This window comes from Petromyzon marinus, chromosome 45 (assembly GCF_048934315.1).
Source record: "Petromyzon marinus isolate PM22_M1 ecotype Great Lakes invasive population chromosome 45, UKy_Petmar_22M1.pri1.0, whole genome shotgun sequence".
NCBI lineage: Eukaryota > Metazoa > Chordata > Hyperoartia > Petromyzontiformes > Petromyzontidae > Petromyzon > Petromyzon marinus.
The window spans coordinates 6,683,951-6,701,320 of NC_133711.1; the positions used below are offsets into that span (position 1 = coordinate 6,683,951).

At 52.9% G+C, this 17,370-nt stretch overlaps 1 protein-coding gene across 3 annotated transcripts in view; it reads left to right on the forward strand.

Annotated features, from left to right (window-relative positions):
* Positions 1-17,370, forward strand: part of SPIDR (scaffold protein involved in DNA repair) — a 50,121-nt gene that overhangs the window by 24,664 nt on the left and 8,087 nt on the right. For 2 of the 3 annotated variants that reach the window (XM_032971044.2, XM_032971042.2), the window contains exons 11-17: positions 1,399-1,445; positions 6,544-7,041; positions 9,656-9,743; positions 9,985-10,134; positions 13,636-13,710; positions 15,623-15,872; positions 17,133-17,279. In XM_032971044.2, the coding sequence (XP_032826935.2) occupies positions 1,399-1,445; positions 6,544-7,041; positions 9,656-9,743; positions 9,985-10,134; positions 13,636-13,710; positions 15,623-15,872; positions 17,133-17,279 (1,255 nt within the window). The remainder of the gene's footprint in view (positions 1-1,398; positions 1,446-6,543; positions 7,042-9,655; positions 9,744-9,984; positions 10,135-13,635; positions 13,711-15,622; positions 15,873-17,132; positions 17,280-17,370) is intronic. The other variant, XM_032971045.2, reaches the window with a different exon arrangement.

Below are 17,370 nucleotides of genomic sequence, written 5' to 3' on the forward strand. Positions count from 1 at the left end.
CCAGACCCACTTGCTCATCTTAACAAATTACTTGGTAATGCTGCGTTGGCGTAAGTACAGGAAGCAATACGCTGTAAAGATGGGCCATTGCCGCCAAATGTCACCCACTATTATTTTTTTTTATTTTAATGCCGCGCTGTTATTGGCGAATGTGTTGAGTTTTTTTTTTTAAATGAATGTATCTTAACCGTCAAAATGATGTCAACTCACTTGCGCGTTTCCTCGACATCACGTGTTCCTCTTTCTCTCTATGTACCTCTCTGTACTTCTTTGCTCTGTGGTCGGAGCGTATGACTCAGCTTCCCAAATTTCCTATGTAAAAATTCCCATTGGGTTAATAACTCAGACCACCACCACCACCACCATCATCATCATTGGCAATCGTTCCTCCAAGGCCAATAAAATCAGGACCACTTTTTTGGATATCATCGTTATCATCGCTCACTTTGTTGGATAGACTGCTGTATGCCAAAGGAACGTGGAATTTCCAAAACTTGGCACGGGACATTTAACAGATGAACACCCCATCCCACGTTCGTCGGAACAGCTAGACACGATGGCACGTCGTCAGTTTTTATGTCTGTATGTTAAAGGCAGGGGGGAGTGGTAGCGCAGTGATTTGCTAATTGAGTTAGATTTTTGACGGCGGCCAAGATCAGTGGCGAGTGGGCCTCCACCTCACAAACCCCCAGCCACCCTCTCCGCCACCCCCCCCCCCCCCCCCGCACTGGCCAGGGTAGTGAAGTATCGTCAATCAAACAGCTCATCTGAGCATCACGGCGGCAGGGGCGTGGGAAGGCCTTCATCCAGCAGTGGATTGACAAAGAGCTGTGAATTATTGTTCGCATCGTTGAGTAAAATAAATATAAAGCACTGTGGAACACTAGCGGCTGCTCTGTTCGCGGTTCAGCGCCCAGAGCCCGAAAGCTTCAGCGAATGACACAAACCCAAGACATTGTGCTTGCACACACGCAGCATCAATGCACCACCCACCTTTAAGCAGCAGCTTGAGGCTCACCTGTTCGGCCTTTCACCGGTTTAGACTCTCACATGTTTGGCCTCACCTGTTGAGCCTCACCTGTCCAGGCTCTCTCACCTGATCAGAACTCACCTGTTCAGGCTCTCGCCCATCGAGCTTCTCGATGGAGCGCTGCGTTCCGATCTGCGCACGTTGTGAATCGCGTTTTCGTCGCCGCTGCTAATGCAGCGCCGCCGCCGTACCGAGTGCGTCCGGCTAATCGAGCCAATGCCCCCCACCCCCCACCCCCCCCCATTGGTTTCACCCCGGTTGCTTGTTCACCCACGTTGTTTGTTCACCACCTGCTGTTTTTTTCTCCCACCTGTTGTCTGTTCCACCGAGCGCGTGCTCTCTTCCCTGTCATGTGTCGCCCTCGGCAGGTGAACCGGACACCAACCCAGCACGGGGCCGCCACCAGCCAGCATGGGTAATTGATAATTGATTTTGCTGACGTTTCCCTCTCGGGAAAGTCGCCCGGTATTCAGAGCCTTGAACCCCACCCCCACCACCCACCACCCACCCCCCTCCCCCACAAAAAAACAAACATGAGTGCTACAATTTTGATTTAAAGCTTTCGTGACTGCAGTAATTCATATTCTTAGTTCTTTCGGTAAAGTCACGTGACTTTATCGAAAGAACTAAGAATATGAGTGCTACAAGTCAACGTGACGTCCGGCTGCAAATGAGCCTCCAGGCATTGGTGCTCAGCTCCCACAGTGGCGAGGTGTCAACGACCTCGCCTGATGTACAGGAGGTTGTGGGTTCGATCCCGACCCTGACGCCCGTATATTTCTCTACACATCTACAACAATGCATTTAAATGATTTGGCTGCTATAAATGTTCTTATGTGATATTAATACTATCTCGCCTGGTATACAGGAGGTCGTGGGTTCAATCCCAACCCTGACTCCTGTATATTTGGAGTTTGCGGTGTCTCTCTCTCCCCGTGGTCGCGTGGATTTTTCTCGGGGGCCTCTGGTTTTTCCTTCCACGTTCAGAATCAACATCACGCGTTTAGAGTGTTTGGCTGCTGCTATACATTGCCAGATAAGCCATTTCGTTTGTGGTCAAGTCGGTTCTCAAAAAGAGCTATATAGATCAGTGGGCCTTTAGCTGCTAAAAAAGTTTAGTTTAGAGTGGATCTCTATGTGAGTTTATGAGTCTCTATGTGAGTCTATGGGTCTGTATGTGAGTCTATGAGTCTCTATGTGAGTCAATGAGTCTCTGTGTGAGTCAATGGGTCTCTATGTGAGTCTATGGGTCTCTATGTGTGGTCCATGAGTCTCTATGTGAGTCTATGGGTCTTTATGCGAGTCTATGGGTCTCTGTGTGAGTCTATGAGTCTGTGTGAGTCTATGGGTCTGTATGCGAGTCTATGAGTCTCTGTGAGTCTATGAGTCTCTATGTGAGTGTGGGTCTCTATGTGAGTCTATGGGTCTCTATGTGAGTCTATGAGTTTCTGTGTGAGTCTCTGAGTCTATGTGAGTCTATGAGTCTCTGTGAGTCTATGGGTCTGTATGGGAGTCTATGAGTCTCTATGTGAGTGTATGGGTCTCTATGTGAGTCTATGAGTCTCTATGTGAGTCTATGAGTCTCTATGTGAGTGTATGGGTCTCTATGTGAGTCTATGAGTCTCTATGTGAGTCTATGAGTCTCTATGTGAGTCTATGCGTCTCAATGTGAGTCTATGGGTCTGTCTGCGAGTCTTTGGGCCTCTCTATGAGTCAATGTTGACCATGCTGAGACGATCAACTCACTGCGGTTGAGAACCCAGTTTAATCACAGGCTGCAGCTGAAACCCGGATTCGATCCTAGGATCCCAGCGGTGACGGCTCATCGTCCATGACCTCTTGAGTCACCCGACCTCCCCTCTTTCTTCGAAAGGACTTTAAATCTGGTCACGTCGACCAATTGCTGGGCGGGTTTCGACACCTCCCCCGATCTATTGAGTTGCGTGTCTTCTCTTTATTGGAAATGGAGAGGGAATCAAGTCCGGGTTGTGTGGAACCAAAAAAAACAACAACAAAACAACACCAGCGTCAGAGACCACAGGGGGACATCTAAAAGAGGAAAAGAAATTAAAAAAGCCTTGCCGCTGTGGGCGGGCATGTGTGCAGCTGTGACACACGCGCACACGCTCACACAAAGATTCACCGTATAGCACAAAGATACTGTTGGGGCAAGTGCACAAAGACAAAGATCCCCGTCATAGCCAAAAGAGACTTTTTGAGACAAGTACTGATCGCGAGTAGCAACTGTAAAGGCCGGCACGGTACACGGAGGGGGTGGATGGCCAGTAGTACCATGCTTGGCCGTCTTTGTCTCATCAGTGGCAATGATTTTTAGACACCGCACCAGGAGGCCTGGGACCGATTCAGACAATCGTCATTGGTGATGGCCATGAGCGGGTAATCGAACTCGGGTCGCAAGTTCGTAGAGCAGCGCGCTATACGCTACCACTACCGCACACGCGGATACACGCAGACACGCGCAGACACACAAAGATAAAGATCCCCCATATAGCCTTAACAGACTGTAGGGGCAAGTGGTGTTAGCGAGCACCTCAGACACACACACACGCACACACACACGCACACACGCACGCGAACACACGTGGACATACGCACACACACGCGGACACATGCGCGGACACATGCACACACACACGCGCGGACACACGCACACACACGCACACACACGCACACACACGCACGGACCGCGAGCGAGAAGGAAAGATGCGTGGCGTTTCTTGTACGCGGGAGGGTTACGGGAAGTCACAATGTGTCCCCTCCCCTCCCTTCCCCTCCCCTCCCCACTGTCTGCTATCTCACTCTCTCCATCCCCCCTTCTTTGTTGGTTCATGAACCCATCCGTGTGGACCTTCAAACATCTCCTCGTATGCTTGGTGTGGGTGTGTGTAGGTTTGTGCGGTTGTGTAAGTCGGTTTAGCCTCAAATGAGTACTTGGTGCGCTGTGTAGTCAACATCGCCACTCGGTAGACGTGGACGGGCGTGGTGCTGGCCACCCACCCCCTCGTGTGCCGTGCCGGCCTTCATAGGTGCTCGCTAACAGCACTTGTCCCAACAGTCTGTTAAGGCTATACGGGGGGGATGTTTGTGTTTGTAACAGTGGTCTTTTGGGGGAGCGGTAGCACAGCGGTTAGCTCACGGGTCTGCGAACCCGGCTACCCAAGTTCGATTCCCCCTCATGAGCAATAACAGTGGCGAATATTTTAACCTCTCTCCTCGGTGGGCTCCGCCTTAGATGGTGTGTAAACATCAGCATTGGGGAGACAAAGGCGGTCGGGCGTGGTGTTAGCCACCCACGCCCTCGTGTACTGTACCGGTCTTCATAGTTGCTCGCTGACAGCGCTTGCACCAATAAGGGCTATACGGTGGATCTTTGTCTTTGTACAGCTGTTTGCACGCTGCGCGATGAACCCCTCGACCTGAGGCACTTCGTCATTGGTCACGACCACTTGGGCATCATCCTTTGTAGCAACACCCTAAGCCCAATTCCACTCTTGTTATCAGCCTCGACCTTGAGTATTTTTCTATAAGCCAGTGGTACTCAACGGGGGGTACGCGGACCCCTCAGGGTAACTTGGGGGTACATGAGGCGATTCATAAATGTGTAAAATTTACCAGCGTACATGAGAGTTTTTGTGGAATAATCATGTATGAATCTGCCAATATAAAATAATATATTGGCAAATTATATCATACATGAGAGTTTTTGAGGGAACAATCATGTATGAATCTTTTCCAATATAAAATAATTACAATACAAATTAAATCTATGTACTAACCGAGAACGATATGAAAGATCTTTCTAAACTCAATGATCGTGAACAAGAGTAGCCAGCGAACGCAAACGAATGTGGTCACGAGTGCGGAGCGTCCGTTGACATTTGTTTTGATTTGCTTGCAGTTACGAGCTCGTTAGGACACCCCGCAAAGTGAACAATTGGTTAAAATATTTGAGGTCCATTTCTTCACGCATGTATTTCTCAGGGCCGCGTTGGGTCAGGCAAGGGGTAGACTCGGTTGAAGCAAAATACAACAAGTAGCGAACAAAGGTTGAGAACCACTGCTCTAAGCCACGTGCTCATCTTGCGGTGCGGTCTCTGTGCGTAATTCCCAGCGTGCACCTCCACCATATGTGCGTGCGTGCGTGCGTGCGTGCGTCTGTCCACTCGTCTCTGTACGGTTTTCAACTCTCGTTCCGGTTTTCCTTGACACGCGTCCCCGCGAGCCGGTCATGAAAAAGCACCGCGCAGATTTTGCCGAGAGAAGAGAGTAACGTAAGGTTGTTCGGCGTAGGCTCGTTAACCGTAATTTATCTTTTCATTGTCATGCATGTATGCCTGTTGAACTTCTTTCACACCGTAAGTTGCCAACCGTGCTAATCATTGCCGGTAAGCGGCAAGGATAATGACGAAGAACAACTCGCGTGTCGTAGACCCCTCCGCCACCTGATGCAGCCAGTCAAGGGCGCCACGGTGGAGAGATGTTAACTACCTCGCCTGATATGCAGCAGGTCGTGGGTTCCATCCCAACCCTGACGACTGCTGTATATTTGGAGTTTGCGTGTCTCTCCCCGTGGTCACGTGGATTTTTCTCCGGGTCCTCTGTTTTTTTTCCCCTCCACAGAATCATGCATTTGGAGCCTATGGCTGCTTTTAATTTCTATGTGATGTTAATACTACCTCACCTGGTATACTGGAGGTCTTGGGTATCCATCTCGACCCTGACGCCTGCTGTATACTTGGAGTTTTCGTCTCTCCCTCTCACCCCGTAGTCGCGTGGAGTTTTCCCCGGGTCCTCCGGTTTTTCCTTCCACGTTTGGAATCAACATCACCACGCGTTTAGAGTCTTTGGCTGCTATAAATATGCACACGCTGATGTAAAGCCACTTGGTTGAGCTATCAATTTGTGGCCAGGTCGCATCTGAAAACGAGCAATGTAGCTCACTGTGCCTTAGCTGGTTAAATATAAAAATAGTTGAGTTTTTATAGTATTTAATCAAAAGAGTGCCACGTGAATCAAGCGTGGACAATTGCACTCCTGCTTGGGCAGCTAGCGGCAGCGGCGGCGTCGTTGTCTTTGGAGAGGAATCTCACAACATCGACACGGCTCGCTGACCTTTCGCCGGACGTTGCATCCACCGTGCATCAGAATGTTAAGCAGGAGGTCAGATCTCAGGGAGGAAAAAATTCATAATCTCTCATATTGGTCGTGAAAGACTACGGTTTGATTCCCCCCTCTCGGCGTGGTGGCTGGAACGATGTTACACCTTTCCGTCCGTAGTTTGTTGTCCTTCCCCCGCCCCTCCGATTAGCACGGTTGGCTACGTACAGTGCGAAATAAGTTCAACGTATGTACATTCATGACTTAAATCCCCACTGGGATCGGTCGACCACGTCCTGACTTTCGGTGAATCGGTTCTGAAAATGCGTACCGGCTTTACCGGTTGTTGTTGTTGTCGTTTGTCATTTGTCGACGTCGATGTTGTCTCTGTGCAGGTGTGTGCTGCTCTTACAAGACTCGTGCGGGGTGTTCGCGGAGCTGAGAGCCGATCTCGCTTCGTTGCCCCCTGGCCCCTCCGTGGAGCTGAAGGCCGAGCCGGCTGGCTCTTCCCTGGACCCGAGGGCCGAGCCCCCTGGCTCCTCCGTGGAGCCGAGGGCTGATCCTGCTCCATTGCCCCCTGGCCCCTCCCTGGAGCCGAGGGCCGAGCCGGCTGGCTCCTCTGTGGAGTCGAGGGCCGGGCCCCCTGGCTCCTCCGTGGACCCGAGGGCTGAGCCGGCTGGCTCCTCCGTGGAGCCGAGGGCCGGGCCCCCTGGCTCCTCCCTGGAGCCGAGGGCTGATCCTGCTCCATTGCCCCCTGGCCCCTCCGCTATCTCCCCCGCGGGAGCTCCGGCGGGAGGCGAGACGGAATCGCCTCCCGTGCTGCCGTCTCACCTGGAGGGGCGCTGCTGCCTCTTTGCTGACGTCGCGGTGCTGCGGAGGACCACGAGGACGAGGTAGGGGAGGGGGGGGCGGCGGTGGGGGGGGGGGGGCATGACGGCACCCCGGTCTTGCTTGCCGGCGTTGCTGTGGCCGGTATTGTTTTTAGCAACATCGTCGTCGTGATCGTCACTGTCGGACGGCATCGTGAGCATCGTCATCGTGATCATCGTCATCGTGATCATCGTCATCGTGGTCATCGTCATCGTGATCAGAAGTAGCAGCAGCAGTGACGGCAGTAATGCCATGACGTCAGTTATGTCACAATATTCATCATTGTCGGAGTCTTCATTAGCAGCGCCAGCAACTGGATCAGTGTCATGGACTGTCACTTTCATTGTCGTCTTCATCAGTGATAGCAGCAGCATCTGCAGCAGTGCCACTCATATCACTCTTCACCATTGTTATCATGACTGTCATCAATGATTATTATTATCAGCAGCAGTAGCAGAATCTTCACCAATCTGATTTATATCACTGTGATCATCATCATCATCATCAAAAACGGCAGCCGCAATGTCCGTGACATCACTTTCATCACAAGCAGCAACAAGAACACCATCTGCAGCGGTGTCACGGACTCAGCAGCAGCATCAAAATCAGCAGCAACATCATCAAAATCAGCAGCAGGATCGTCAAAATTGGCATCCTTGTCAAAATCAGCAGCAGCAGCAGCAGCAGCATCATCATCGTCGAAATCAGCAGCATCTTTATCAAAGTCATCAGCAGCAGGAAATGATAATGAATCAATGGTGCCACACGCAGCCTGCGCCAGGCTCAGGATCTGTTTGAATCTGACGACCGCTCTCACGCCCGCGAGCCGTGCTCTGGCGTCGAGGGGCCACGACGGGCGGCGGTGCGACGCGTTTCCCCCGGCGCGCCGTCTGCGCCCGGTTTCATTTTGACACGCCGGTCCAGTGTGACCGTCGCAGATAGGCTCATGCGCGCGGGGGGCACTCGTGCGTGGTTTGGTGGGGGTACGGGGGGAGCGGGGGGAGCGGGGGGAGCGGGGGCGGGGGAGTCGCATTCGCGTCCCTGGCGATTGCCGGCTGCGTTGCTCGGCGTGGGGTTTGAGGAATTTCAGCCGCGCAAAGCGGAATGTTTTTTCCGCGCGCTTTAGCGGAGCCCTCGTTCGTGACGCCCGCCGCTCGCGGTAGTCGATGAGTTCGGCTGGGAAGTGCCGCGTTGAGCGAAAGGCGCATTGAGCCAAAAACGATTTCGCCCGATGCACTTACTACACACGCTCACGCTGAGATGGCGGGATGAATAACTGAGTGAGCCGCCACGTTTCTGTGTCATTCCGCGTACCGTATCGTACGCTCAGCCGCGCAGCTCGAGAAAGTAGCTCGTCGTTGACCGCTCAGGAACTGCGTCATGACGGCGCGGGTTCCATGTTATAATGGTGCGCGCGTTCGCGTTGTGCGAAAAGTGTTCCAGTTTTGAGCGAAAATGCGTCCCTGTGAACACCCGACGCGTTCAGCGAGGACTTGCTGTAGCCTTTTCGGTGGTAATTGTATTTATTTTCTATCCATCCCGTGTAATGAACCGAGATGAAGAATGCCATTCGGAAAACCTCCCCCTTCGCGTGGCACCGTGCCTCCTCCCGTGCGCTGCAGAGCGACCCGCGGCAAATACATTTTTTACGGCAGTCGCCTCTCTCCCGAGAAATCTTTGAAGTCGCATTTGTATCATTGGCACGGTAGGGGGCGCAATTTTCCCACACATTCTGCCACGTGATGAATTGTCAGAGCTGGAATTTTTGGCACGTTTAAGTGCAAAGCTGAATTTAATAACGTTTTTTTTGTTTAATGTGCAGTCATTGGTAAATGCCGGGGTCTGAGATCGTTACTCTGCTATGCTTAAGAACCGGTTTTAATCACAGGCAACGGCTGAATCCCGGATTCGAACCCAGGCTCTCATCAGTGCTGGCTCAGCATCCCTGACCTCACCTGGCCACCTCACTGCATATATGTATGTGTGTATGTATGTTGAACTTCTTTCACACCATACGTAGCAAACCGTGCTAATTGGAGGTGCGGGGGAAGGACAATAAACTAAACACACACAAAGCAGTTCTAAAGAAATGAGTTTTCAATCTGGATTATTTAATAGTGCGCAGTTCCAGTGGCTTCCTAACATGGGAAGGAAGAGCGTTCCAGACGGCCGCAGAAGTGCATCTGAAAGCTCCCACGTGATGCGGTGGCCGTCTTTGTTCGATGGCTAAGCTAAAAGCCGCTGCTGCTGCTGCTGTGAGGATGACCGCCCGGATTTCGCGTGATGGTTTATGCTCCTTGAGATCAGCAAGGTGTTATGATTAATTTGTGGCAAGCACTTTGAGTGTAATGAGCGTGACCTCATAACGGATTAGTTCGGCAACCGTAAGCCAATGCAGCTCGGTGAGCGCTGGACTGACACGGTCGGATCTTGCGGTACCCCGTCACGGCACGCGCCAGAACGCTCAGGCGGCTTATGAAAACCCACTCGCTGTACCGCCTCAACCTGGCCACCTTACAGCTCAGCTCAGCTGGGTTTTGGAGGCTCTCACGGGTCTCCGCGTGATCCACCTACCCTTGGTGGGGGTGGGGTGGGGTGGGGTTGACTTTGACTCCGCGGTTCAATTCCCTCCTCCAGGTCCCCCGCACTGTTCAGCCTCATTGACAGCCTCTGGCCACCAAGACAAACCCCGAAAGCCCAGCCCGGGAGCCCGCACAGCCCAGAGGTAACGCAGGACGGGAGCAAACGGCTGCAGGGTTATGATGAACATGAGGATGATGATGATTTTTGATGACGATGACGACAATGATAGCCATGTCCATGACGATGATGATGGCAGTGATGATGATGATGATGACAGTGCAATAATGATTATGACAGTAATGATGATTATTATTGACGACAATGACAATGATAGCCATGTCCGTGATGACGATGGCGGTGATGATGATGACGACGATGCACAGGAGAGTGCCGAGATGATGCCGGTGCCCAGCTTCTGTTACGTTCTGGCGACCCGCGCCGGCTCCGACGTTCTTCCGCTCTCGGACGACGGCGGCACCGGTACCAGCGCTCTGTACCGCGCACCCTCCACGTTGCCGCTCAGCCACACGCTGGTACCCACGCACGGCAGACATGGCACACGCGCGGCACACGCACGGCTACAACTCACAATCGCGAAACATCTCAATTAACTTATGAACTTGACGTTCATCGGTACCTCCCGTGGCCGTAGGAGAAATAGACTTCCGCGGAAAAATGTAACGCTGGCGGGAAACGTTATGGGGAGTGGCCCTTATCTTTACGGCACCGGGACAGTAGAGTAGAGAGCAGTAGAGCAGTAGGGAGGCCGGAGAAGGTAGAGTGGAGAACAGTAGAGTGTAGCGATGCCGGAGAGAGTAGAGTGGAGAGCAGTAGAGTGGCCGGAGAGAGTAGAGTGGAGAGCAGTAGAGAGTGGAGTGGAGAGCAGTGGAGATCAGTAGAGAGTGGAGTGGAGATCAGTAGAGAGGAGAGTGGAGAGCAGTAGAGAGGAGAGTGGAGATCAGTAGAGAGTAGAGTGGAGAGCAGTAGAGAGGAGAGTGGAGAGCAGTAGAGAGTAGAGTGGAGAGCAGTAGAGAGGAGAGTGGAGATCAGTAGAGAATAGAGTGGAGAGCAGTAGAGAGGAGAGTGGAGATCAGTAGAGAGTGGAGTGGAGATCAGTAGAGAGTGGAGTGGAGATCAGTAGAGAGGAGAGTGGAGAGCAGTAGAGAGTAGAGTGGAGAGCAGTAGAGAGTGGAGTGGAGATCAGTAGAGAGGAGAGTGGAGATCAGTAGAGAATAGAGTGGAGAGCAGTAGAGAGGAGAGTGGAGATCAGTAGAGAGGAGTGGAGATCAGTAGAGAGGAGAGTGGAGATCAGTAGAGAGTGGAGTAGAGATCAGTAGAGAGTAGAGTGGAGATCAGTAGAGAGGAGAGTGGAGATCAGTAGAGAGTAGAGTGGAGAGCAGTAGAGAGTGGAGTGGAGAGCAGTAGAGAGTGGAGTGGAGAGCAGTAGAGATCAGTAGAGAGTGGAGTGGAGATCAGTAGAGAGTAGAGTGGAGAGCAGTAGAGAGTAGAGTGGAGATCAGTAGAGAGTAGAGTGGAGATCAGTAGAGAGTGGAGTGGAGATCAGTAGAGAGGAGAGTGGAGATCAGTAGAGAGTAGAGTGAAGATCAGTAGAGAGTACAGTGGAGATCAGTAGAGAGTAGAGTGGAGAGCAGTAGAGAGTAGAGTGGAGAGCAGTAGAGAGTAGAGTGGAGATCAGTAGAGAGGAGAGTGGAGATCAGTAGAGAGTAGAGTGGAGATCAGTAGAGAGGAGAGTCGAGAGCAGTAGAGAGTAGAGTGGAGATCAGTAGAGAGTAGAGTGGAGATCAGTAGAGAGTAGAGTGGAGATCAGTAGAGAGGAGAGTGGAGATCAGTAGAGAGGAGAGTGGAGATCAGTAGAGAATAGAGTGGAGATCAGTAGAGAGGAGAGTGGAGATCAGTAGAGAGGAGTGGAGATCAGTAGAGAGGAGAGTGGAGATCAGTAGAGAGTGGAGTAGAGATCAGTAGAGAGTAGAGTGGAGATCAGTAGAGAGGAGAGTGGAGATCAGTAGAGAGTAGAGTGGAGAGCAGTAGAGAGTGGAGTGGAGAGCAGTGGAGATCAGTAGAGAGTGGAGTGGAGATCAGTAGAGAGTAGAGTGAAGATCAGTAGAGAGTGGAGTGGAGATCAGTAGAGAGTAGAGTGGAGAGCAGTAGAGAGTAGAGTGGAGATCAGTAGAGAGGAGAGTGGAGATCAGTAGAGAGGAGAGTGGAGAGCAGTAGAGAGTAGAGTGGAGAGCAGTAGAGAGTGGAGTGGAGATCAGTAGAGAGGAGAGTGGAGATCAGTAGAGAATAGAGTGGAGAGCAGTAGAGAGGAGAGTGGAGATCAGTAGAGAGTGGAGTGGAGATCAGTAGAGAGGAGAGTGGAGATCAGTAGAGAGTAGAGTGGAGATCAGTAGAGAGTAGAGTGGAGATCAGTAGAGAGTAGAGTGGAGATCAGTAGAGAGTAGAGTGGAGATCAGTAGAGAGGAGAGTGGAGATCAGTAGAGAGTAGAGTGGAGATCAGTAGAGAGGAGAGTGGAGATCAGTAGAGAGGAGAGTGGAGATCAGTAGAAAGTGGAGTGGAGAGCAGTGGAGATCAGTAGAGAGTGGAGTGGAGATCAGTAGAGAGTAGAGTGGAGATCAGTAGAGAGTAGAGTGGAGAGCAGTAGAGAGGAGAGTGGAGATCAGTAGAGAGTAGAGTGGAGATCAGTAGAGAGGAGAGTGGAGATCAGTAGAGAGTAGAGTGGAGAGCAGTAGAGAGGAGAGTGGAGATCAGTAGAGAGTGGAGTAGAGATCAGTAGAGAGTAGAGTGGAGATCAGTAGAGAGGAGAGTGGAGATCAGTAGAGAGTAGAGTGGAGATCAGTAGAGAGGAGAGTGGAGATCAGTAGAGAGGAGAGTGGAGAGCAGTAGAGAGGAGAGTGGAGAGCAGTAGAGAGGAGAGTGGAGATCAGTAGAGAGTACAGTGGAGATCAGTAGAGAGGAGAGTGGAGATCAGTAGAGAGGAGAGTGGAGATCAGTAGAGAGTAGAGTGGAGAGCAGTAGAGAGTAGAGTGGAGAGCAGTAGAGAGTAGAGTGGAGATCAGTAGAGAGTAGAGTGGAGATCAGTAGAGAGGAGAGTGGAGATCAGTAGAGAGTAGAGTGGAGATCAGTAGAGAGGAGAGTGGAGATCAGTAGAGAGTAGAGTGGAGAGCAGTAGAGAGTAGAGTGGAGAGCAGTAGAGAGTAGAGTGGAGAGCAGTGGAGAGTAGAGTGGAGATCAGTAGAGAGTAGAGTGGAGATCAGTAGAAAGTGGAGTGGAGATCAGTAGAGAGGAGAGTGGAGATCAGTAGAGAGTAGAGTGGAGAGCAGTAGAGAGTGGAGTGGAGAGCAGTAGAGAGTAGAGTGGAGATCAGTAGAGAGTAGAGTGGAGAGCAGTAGAGAGGAGATCAGTAGAGAGTAGAGTGGAGATCAGTAGAGAGGAGAGTGGAGATCAGTAGAGAGTAGAGTGGAGATCAGTAGAGAGGAGAGAGGTTACTGTGACCCCCCCCTGGGCCGGTCCCACAAAGGGGCACCAAGGGTTCCGCTCCCATGCACGCCGGGAGCTTCTTCAGGAACTGAAAACGCGGCGGGATGCCGCGCACGGTACGACTCAAAAACACACGGTGTGGTGGGGGGGGGGGGGGGCAGGAAGGGAGCGGGTGGACACAGCTACGCACGCGTGATGCTGATTCTAAATGTGGAGGGAAAAACCGGAGGGCCCGGAGAAAAATCCACGCGACCACGTGGAGAGAGAGAGAGAGACGCACAAACTCCGAATATGCAACAGGCGTTGGGATCGAACCCCCCCCTCCCCCCCCCCCCCGCGACCTCCTGCATACCAGGCGAGGGAGATAACGTCACACCATCACAATAATTGTTTTAAAATTCAAAATGCAAGCTTAGGGGGCAGGGCAGAATAACAACAAACTGTCCCATATGCCAGCAGCTCGTGGGACGCAAGTGCCACGTCTCTTCATCTCTTGATGCCATCACTCGTTCGCCACCCCCTGTGTGCCGCTCAGGGCCAGCGGAGGGGCCACCGGGCGTCGTGGCGCTGCACCTTCTACGCCACGCTCATCTACGCGAAGATGGAGGAGGTATCGTCATCATTCATTTTTTTAAATTGTTTTGTATTTCAACACGATCCCTCGGGGGAGGTTCCCTCTCCGCTCTCCCACACACGTCCATTGTTCCGTTGGGTCTCGCCTGACCCATCGGCCCACTTCACACGTCTAACCCCCTGGCCACTTGGCTGACTTCTCCCCAACCCCTTGTGTCCCCGTCTCGCTCGTCTGACCGTCCTTGTCCACTCCGACCCTGGTGTGTCCACTCCACGTCGCACCCGTGATCTGGGCGTGCCACCGTGGCCAGACGTTAACTACCTTGGCCGGTATGCAGGAGGTTCGTGGGTTTGATCCCGACGCTGATGCCTGCTGCATAATTCGAGTTTGCGTGTCTTGTCTCCCTCCCCGTGGCCGCGTGGATTTTGTCCCCAGGTTTTCCCCTCCACATTTAAAAAAACAACACGCGTTTAGTGTGTTTGGCTGCTATAAATTTCCACGTGATACGCCTCTTCATTGAGCTATCATTTGTGGCCAGGTCGCATCTGAAAAAGAGCTACATAGCTTACTGGTAAAATAAAAAATTGTTGTAAATATGAAGATTTTAATGCAGACTTATTAGGCCAAGATAAAGCTCGATCCTAAAGATACTATTATCATTAGTGGCTATACCAATTACGCTGATACCCATAACTACTATAATCGCAATCATACCCCTCTCCCTCATCATTGCGATGACGAAAGCCCGAGTTAAACGGTGCAATTATCTCGCCTATAACTTTTTTTCAACATTGCGCAAGATTGCACATTAAACACTGCAGCTTTTTCTGCTTCTGTTTTGCAAACGCAGTTACACACCGCTGAGCCATTACGCTCAATTAAGCTGGTAAACCATTGAACCCGTGTCTATTTATAGGGTTAGTAAGCCGGCTGGCCGGCTGGCAGGCCCAATCCCCGCCCTATCCTCTCGCCTGGGTGGCACACTCCAGGGGAGCCTGCCTGGGCGGTTGAGGCAGAGCAAGGCATCCTGCTCGACCTGTGATTAAAACAAAGACCGAAACAAACTTGCAGGAATATTACAAAGGTTTAGACAAAGGTAAAGGTGCAGGCCCTGCAATTGCTGGCTCTCACACCACTGCTAGAAGATGGCCTCCCCTTTATGGGGCTCCAGAGAGGCCCCTATAGAGCAGCGGTCGGCAACGAAAAACTATTTTTTTCGAATTCTGTAAACAAACAAAAAAACCCCACTAAATATATCAAGAGCCGCAGTGCAATGCGTTGCGCACTGCTTGAGCACACTGGCTGCAAGACAGCGGAAAGTGGAAACAAATGACAAAATGTGCATTGGACGCGTACTGCCTGCCTGCGCATGGATCGTGATGATGATGAATGCACGTGAACACGAGACGGTGGTGGTCCTTAATAAATGACGTCAGGAAGCGGTCCTTAAAGAGTCGCACGTGGCTCCGGAGCAGCAGGTTGCTGACCCCTGGTGTGGAGGTTATTGGGCCCTCTACCCCATTCTATGCTGGCCAGACGCCTTGAAATAGGTGGGAGCACCCGCACTTAGCGGCACCACGCGCGACCTGCCGATGAACCCACTTCTACTGCTGCTAAGTGGAGAGAGGTGACGGGGGGGTGGGGGTGCGGGGTGGACATGGGGGGGGGGAGGGGCGGGGCAAAGTGGGGGGAGTTGAGAAACTTGGCCCGCCGTTGTCTCCACCTCTGCACTGGGAGATGGGATCGCAGGTCGAGTACGCCGCTCGCCGTTACACTTCAGCGTCATCTTCTCGATAATAGCCGGTGTGGGGGGCTGGGGGGTGGGTGAGTGGGGGGGGGGGGGGGTAAATTACAAAATCACTTAAAAAACAAAATGAATGCTCGCTAAATAATTTCGATAGCAATATTTTCACCGTGTGATTTTTGTTGTTGTTGCCTCGACTGTGAGGCAATGCAGGCGAGACCGGGCGAACGTGCCGGTGCTGCGAGCTGCTCTCTCTTCGTGACCGATGACTCCTTGCAGACGTCCCTCCCCTCCTCCTCGCCGTCGTCGCCGCCGCCGTCCTTGTTGGGCGCCCCTCCCCGCTCGGCCCACGTGCTCGTCACCGCCACGTGCGTGCTGCCCGCGGCCGTCCGGTCGGCGCTGTGCCGCCCCCGCGTCGCCTCGCTCCTCTTCAAGGACGTCGTGTGTGAGAACGGTGCGCTGAGAGCCCACCTCATCATCATCCCCTCCCTCCCTCACCTCCCTCCCTCCCTCCCTCACCTCCCTCCTCCCTCACCTCCCTCACCCCCTCCCTCCCTCACCTCCCTCCACCTCCCTCACCTCCCTCCCTCACTCACCCTCCCTCACTCCCTCACCTCCCCTCACCTCACCTCCCTCCCTCACCTCCCTCACTCCCTCACCAACCTCCCTCACCAACCTCCCTCACCAACCTCCCTCACCAACCTCACCTCCCTCCCTCACCAACCCTCCCTCACCTCCCTCCTCACCCTCCCTCACCTCCCTCCCTCCCTCCCTCCCTCCCTCCCTCCCTCCCCTCCCTCCCTCCTCCCTCCCTCCCTCCCTCCCTCCCTCCCTCCCTCCCTCCCTCCCTCCTCACCTCCCTCACCTCCCTCACCTCACCTCCCTCCCTCCCTCACCTACCTCCCTCCCTCCCTCCCTCACCTCCCTCACCTACCTCACCTCCCTCCCTCCCCCTCACCTCCCTCCCTCCCTCACCTCCCTCCCTCCCTCCCTCCCTCACCTCCCTCCCTCACCTACCTCACCTCCCTCCCTCCCTCACCTCCCTCCCTCCCTCACCTCCCTCCCTCCCTCCCTCACCTCCCTCCCTCCCTCACCTCCCTCCCTCCCTCACCTCCCTCCCTCCCTCCCTCACCTCCCTCCCTCCCTCACTCCCTCCCTCCCTCACCTCCCTCCCTCACCTCCCTCACCTACCTCACTCCTCCCTCGAACATGCAGCGGCATTTAATTCCAGGCCAATTGAACGCTGACCGCAAAGCTGAGGTCCTAATCTCGTTGCCCCGAGTGCGTGAAAATGATTGGGCGGTCACCATGAGCCGCCGAACGAAGACAGACTTGCATATAGCATCCATTCCACTCACATGGAATCCATATATTTGCATAAGACCCCTACAACTTGCAGTGTATCCATAGACTTACATTGACCCATGGACTTACATAGAGGACCATTTGACTCATACGACACCATAGACTTGCGTAGGCTCAACAGCAGACTTCGATTGGACTGACAGACTTACGTAGGATTCTTATCCTTACAATGGGCCTCTAGATTTACACAGGTCCTGTAGGCTTGCAGAGGACTCGTAAATTACACAGTGCCCATAGACACACATACGTAAGACCCATAGAATTACGTTGCATTCATATATTAAGACTGCACCATTGACAGACATTGGTTTGCTGAGGCTAATGCAGAGGTGCGCGTGTGCCCACACAGATCGCCTCGTCGCTACGGAGGGCAGCCTCATCCTCCTCTCCAGCCACGCCACCACAGAACCCACGGCCAGTGCAGCTCGCCAGGAGACTCCACTGCTGGACTGGCTGTCGCCGACTAGCCCGGAAAACACGTTGTGCTTGGTGCAAGGTACTGGTCGTCACCGGGTCAACTTCTGGTGTTGGGTGGGTGGTAGGATCTGCTGGGTAGGATTTGGTGGGTAGGATTGGGTGGGTATGAT